This window comes from Hemitrygon akajei, chromosome 23 (genome assembly GCF_048418815.1).
Source record: "Hemitrygon akajei chromosome 23, sHemAka1.3, whole genome shotgun sequence".
In the NCBI taxonomy this organism is placed as follows: Eukaryota; Metazoa; Chordata; class Chondrichthyes; order Myliobatiformes; family Dasyatidae; genus Hemitrygon; species Hemitrygon akajei.
The window spans coordinates 52,312,178-52,318,825 of NC_133146.1; the positions used below are offsets into that span (position 1 = coordinate 52,312,178).

The following is a 6,648-nucleotide window of genomic DNA, read 5'->3' on the forward strand; positions in this document are numbered from 1 at the left end:
ATGTGGCTTAGAGCAAATACTAGCAATAGTCTATGTTCCATACTATGAAGAGAATATAACTAGTCATAGACTATAGCTTAATCCACAGTAATTATTCCTAAAGTAAAGCATTCTACCAGCCTTATGTCAATTGTGTTAATAAATTATTTCAAATATGAACACTACCAAACTTTTCTGCAACAGAAGTTCTCTAGACTCCCCCACTGTCTCTGATACATCACGATGTTTATCTGATGTCCTGAATTGGAGCAGAAGGAATTTCAATCATTCAAACAATGAGAGGTCCTTGTCCCTGGCCATCAGATTGACTTAAGGACTTCACAATCTTGACATCGTTTGTAACACTGAAGTAAGACTCAACTCAATAACTTCTCCTTCATGAATTTTATTTTCTCTCAGATGTACCTACATATCATCATCCATTTCTGCCCCTTCTTGGCTTAGGCCATTCTGTAAAGGAAGTTGGGTGCTTGTTGGACATCCCAGTACTTATTGCTCTGAGCAGGTAGTGGTGAGCCTCCTTTATGAACAACAGCAATCCGTATAGGGAATTCATCTGTATAGGGTGAATTTCTCTTGTCCAAAGTGATGAAGGTCATAATGCAAATTGAGGAAGTGTTAATTGGATGACGCTATTCCTATCAATTTCCTCGTCACTTTGATAATAAACACTGGCCCTCCACCGGATATTAATGGTCACTGTTTTATTGATTGTAATGCTATTCATTATAAGAGGTGTAGACTGCATTTTGTTGAATGCAGCCATTGTCTGAAACTGGTGAAGCGCAAATGGCACTTGCCACTTTAAAGCCATATCCATACTACATGCAAGGAAAAGTGCATCATTATCCAAAGAGCTGCAATTGTAATGTGTGTAATTATCAGCAGCATTCCACATCTGACGTCATGAATTATGAAAATTAATTGAGAAGCAGCTGACGGTTGCACCTACGCACATTCTAGGTTGTGCTACCTGCACTCTACTTCGACTAAAGCTAGTTCACCCATGCCACTTGTTCTCCTGAGTCACATGGCTTTTTGATCCAGTGTTGTTTCAACATTAGCGTTCTGTTCCTTGCTCTCTGTTCCCTCCAAAACATTGCTCCTCCATATCCTCCACCTCTATTACCCTGTGGGACATCTGTTCTGTTCCACTCTTGAGCTTTGTCATTCCTAACTTTAATTACTTCATCGCTAGGTCTCTCCCTGCATCTACTCAGGCCATCTCCCCTCCCTAACTCTTCTTGCACCCCTACCTCTTCCTCCTCTTTTTAAATGCTCCCAGATGGCTCAGACTTAAATTTTACTTGTTAACTGTCCTGTGAAGCATCTTGAGATATGCCTTAACCTTGGATAAATGGTTGTATACACTGTTATTATAACTTTGAGCCATTATATCTAATTTAACTGGCTGAATTTCTGATGTCATTCAATGACTGTAGATTTGCTTCTCAAAGGTAATTACATTTAATAAGAATTCAGGTGGAGGTAGCATATATCATGGTTATGTTGAAGCACTGTCTGGGAGACAAGGAGGCATTTCATTGGCCAGTGAATGGTGAATCTGCAGAATTCTTTGCCACAGGTGGCTGTGGAGGCCAAGACACTGGGTATATTTAAGGCAGAGATTGATAAATTCTTGATTTGCCAGGGCATAAAGGGTTAAAAAGGATTGTGGGCCGAAGGGCCTGTACTGTGCTGTGCTATTCTATGTTCTATGTTATAGAAAGAGAGCAGGAGATTGGGGCTAAAAGGGAAATGGATCAGCCAAGATAAAATAGCGGAGCAGACTTGAAGACCCAAATGGCCTAATTCTGCTCCTATATCTTATGGTCCTATGGTCTCTTATTTAACATTTAGATATAAAAAATGATTACATGGCACTGCATCCACAGGAAAGTGACCAACTATGGATGTTCATCAATATTGGTACCCTAGTTAATCTGTTCAAATCTGAACAGAGGAAAATTTAAGATTGTGGACAGTGCTGAAGTTTGTTGGTTGTTCAACAATGAGAAACCTTTTCATATTGGATGTGCAGGAGTACATCCTGCAGTTTAAGAGACAAAGTGATAGGAAAGCTGGGCTCTATCAGAAAAAAATAATATAAATAAAAATATAACTTTCCACTGCTCAGAGTTTACTGTGGAGAAAAGTTAGATAAAACTGGTCCTAATGATCACTATAATTTAAGAATATTTTAAAACTAAAACACTTTTGCTTAGAGACGCAGACATATTTTTCTTGCTGGCTCTTCCTAATATGGACATTTTCCACGGCAAGAAATATATTTCCTTCAGAACTAATCCTTTATGTATAAAATGGTTTTGTCCTTGAAACTCGATCTTACAAACCAAGAAACCGAAAATTAAGAGAATGTACTAAGAGATTTTAAAGGCCATTCCAAAAATTCTAGGAATTACCGGCAGATGAAAGATGCAAAAACACATACTCAAAAAGTACCGCACTCTGTCAGAATGATACTTAGATTATTATACAGCAAAAGGCTGACTGAAGATTCCTTAGCATTAAGAGCACTCCGTGGGAAACCACATGGTCAAGATTCCAAATCAAGAATTCCCACTGGAATAAAAAGGGATTGTTCAAAACTCTTCGTGTACTGGAGACACTAGTTACTGGGGAAAGTGTTAGTGAAATGTATTCGCTTTGTTTCGGTATATCCCTGTGGAATTTCAGCAAAGGCATCAACTGAGATCTTATTCGAGTAAGTCGCCTTACCGAGCAGCGGTATTCCATACAGCGGCATACGGGGATCAGGGTTTAGAATTGCTAAAGCACCGCATGATCATCGATTTCTTTCAGCGACATTACTTGATACATTCTGAAATATGATCAGCTTTCCCTTCCACTTCCCAGTAAAAATACTCATGGATGGAGTAATTCATGTGGGAAGAAGCCGTCCTATCGGCGTATTAGAGATTAGGACTTTAAATATTGGTCTGTCGTAATTTTATATTGCATGAGCACCAGGTACCTTTGCACACTTAGGCTTCTGGGAGTCATTCAGTTTTTCCTTTCGTCAGGATGCGACGTGCAGACCGTTAAATTGTACCTTGTTCACAATCTGATAATGTCAGAAGTGCGGGGGTTACATGATTACGTCAACTGACACAGAAACATCCCATACAATTAACACGGTAGACTTGGGAGAAATTTTTAACATCTCTTCAAGTTCCTCTGACGTGTCTTTCCCTGTGAACCATCAGCTACCGACTTCCGTATTACCGAAAAAAAAACAGCAGAGTAAAGTACTCTCTGTTAGATTTAGGGGTAACCCGAACTTTTCAGAATATGGGTACCCTTAAATATAACACTTATCTGGCTCTCAGTTATGCGCCGGAGACCGGGTAGCAAACGCACCTACTTATAAATGTGGGAAAGAATCCTACACGATTTTATGAGATCTAGTGAATAACCATTTATACATTTATCAAAATATACATTCAGAACAACAGCACAAAAACACTGGCGGGACTGCCTCGCGCACTAGGTCGCTTACCTTGGATGGATGTCCACCAGTAACACTAGTGTCTGCATGGTGATTACATCTATCCTCTTGCAGTGAAATCGCGCCACTTTCAGCACTTTCAGATAGGTGAAACACAGCACCACTAGCGAAAGCAGGAAACTGAGGGTGTGAAAAACTACCGTAAAAACCACAAACTGGATCCGGTCGTCAGTTCGGGTTTGGCTGAGGGTGCAGGAGGCGTAGAGGTGGTTGTATCCGACCCAGGAGAGGCAGACTGCCACCACGGGAAAGCAGAGGGAATGGAACCACGTGTAACTCAGCATGATGGCAGCGTCCTTGTAGCGCATTTTGGAATTGTAACTTAGAGGGAAAACGACAGCAATCCATCTGTCAGTACTTAGAGCAGCCATGCTCAACATGGAATTGGTGACCAAGAAGGTCTCCAGGAAGCCTACGATTCGGCACACGGTATCGACTCCGGGTTGCTCTTTGCTGATAATCCCCACCAAAGTCAACGGCATGTTCAGCACTGTCATCAACAAGTTGCTAAGGGTCAGATTGATGATAAACATCCCAGGAACCTGTTTCCGGATCTCTGCGCTGCAGAGGAAGCAGATCAGCACCAGGACGTTGGAAAGCAACGACACGATCATCAGAACTACTACAAAGAAAGATAAGATGACTTCCACTGTGCCCATGGTGTTACGCGCTCAGTGTCTCCCGCAGCCAGTTCTGTTGCTCCCAAATCTCAGAAAATACATTTTTGTGCCGATTTGTCCTCGCTTCCCGCCCGCGTCAGCCCAGTCACATTTGGCAGCCGAGCTGCAGTTTGAACAGCGGCGATGGCTGTAACACGTCGCCAGCTCGGTTTAATGTATGGAGCACCAGCGAAGTGCCTTAAAGTGAAGCTCTGGACTGATCAGCCGGGCTCACCCGCTGTCTGCTAGTCCTTTCGACGAGTTCACGGGTTCCTTTCAGAGCCCAATCAGAAGTGATCAGAGCTTATTGGCGAGGAGCTGTCCCGTCAGCTCGTTATTATTGACATCCTCACTTGAACCTCCGCGCTGCCTTGAGTGCGGGGTAGATTTATTGGGTCTGCCCGTCACATGAACATCTGAGTCACTGAGAAACTGTGATCGAAAGTGCCCACTAACTAGATGCCATCCCTCATACCAATCGTGATATTTACCGTAGCGATGGGCACAGTGAGTAGATTTTCGTATTCCTAATACTATTCATTAAAATAACTTACCTTCATCTGCTTAATTAAGAGATTCTGCTATTAAATACTAGAGTCTATCATTATGTTACAAAGCACTAAGTGATGAAGATACTACATTTAATCCATATATTGTTTTCCTTTGACGATCACATTCACAATCAGAAAACTGAAGGGAATGGAAGGAGGCGAAGCATTCAGATCAGCCGTGGTTCCCTCACTGCGCCCGGCACCAACTCAGTAAAGAGCTTTAACCAGCCGATGCAGTCCACACATTGCGTACGAATTGCCTCTAATTGGTGTAACATATATGTCACGTATGGCCAGGACATACATAAACCTTGCATCCATAAAACGTAGTCACTGCAGAAAATACTGGCGAGTTACAGCATCGTTTTAACAATCACTGTAAGAACATTTCTTCCACTATATTGCAAATATTTTCAGCTACCAAGTACAGTTCAATGCTAGATAATTATCCGGCGCTTTGTCTAATAAAAAAAAACGTTTCTCACAACATACCAGAAGAAGCAAAGGATGCAGGGGGAAGACTACAGTTGCTTTCAGGGTGGATCAGATTGAATTCAATCCCTAAAATTGCCCAGAACAAAATTACATTCTTAGGCGGGAATACATTTTTGGGTTGGGGATGAAGACATCTCCAAGAAGTCCAGGAGCCCAGGAAACAAAGAGATGAAGACTTTTGAGGAAACCGAGACTTTCAGAGTTTCTGGAATCAAAGGAGGAGCTCTATAATCCTGTCCTACTCTCATAGAATCAAAGGTAGGGACAGCATAAAAGGGGGTCATTCCCAGCCAAGATCTACCTGAGGAAATGCAAAGCCCAGTAGATGACAACACATCAAATGCACACCCACGTACAGTTTAAACGTGCTAATGTTTTCTTTCTCAACCACCCTACCAGGCAATGAATTCCAGACCTCCAGACAGTCACTTGGCTTGGTTCTTCTCCACTCAAGTGCCCTCTAGTTCTTTTATTCTTCAATTAACCTATTCTCATTGGTTTACTGACCATTTCTCCAAGTCATATCTCAAATTATTTTTCCCTAAACCCCCTCTGTTCCTACTCTACTCATTATTTTCATATATATAAAAGAAAAACCTTATCAGTCCTTAGAGCATCCCTGTAGAGTTCCACCTTACTCTAGTATTCTTAATTGCAAGAATCAATGTTCAATGTAAGTTTATTGTCAAAGTATGTATATGTTACTATATACTACTGTGAGATTTATTTTCTTCTGGGCATTCACATTAGATCAATGAATCAATGAAAAGCTACACACAAAGACTATCAAACCCCTATGTGAAAAAGAAGGAAAACTGTGAAAATACAATGATAATAATAATAATAATAATAATAATAATAATAATAATAATAATAATAATAATAATAATAATAATAATAATAATAATAATAACAGTAATAATAATCCTAGAAACTAAGGACTTCCTTGTGGCAGTTCAGGGCCAGGTGTTTAACATAAAAATTATCAAACATACATAATAACAGACCAACAAATTCAAGACAATAAATGCAGAAAATGCCAAGAGAAATTAGAAACAATCCAGCACATTACAGCATCCTGCAGCAGTTTAATTCAATCTGATTACTTATGCAGGTGCAATCTAGTGGAAAGCATCATTCACCAAAATCTTGCTTAAAAATACAAACCACACCTTATTATAAACGCAAGCTTGATCCAGTTTTAGAGTCAGAGTTCCACAAATTATATTACAACCAATCCATTATTACAGAGAGGATAATCTATAATAACCGCCCAGATATAATAGTACAAGATAAACAAGCAATAATAGCTTACTTAATAGATATAGCCATTCCAAATGCACATAACATACAAAAATCAATATGAACAGGGTACACATTGTCCCAATAGTAATATATACAACTGGTATCATCC

The 6,648-nt window shown here is 40.3% G+C and overlaps 1 protein-coding gene across 1 annotated transcript in view; it reads right to left on the reverse strand.

Annotated features, from left to right (window-relative positions):
• Window positions 1–4,188, reverse strand: part of LOC140715102 (G-protein coupled receptor 26-like) — a 52,346-nt gene extending 48,158 nt beyond the window's left edge. Inside the window, exon 1 of the mRNA XM_073026835.1 lies at window positions 3,521–4,188. Within this exon, the coding sequence (XP_072882936.1) occupies window positions 3,521–4,188 (668 nt within the window). The remainder of the gene's footprint in view (window positions 1–3,520) is intronic.
• Window positions 4,189–6,648: the final 2,460 nt, after the last annotated feature.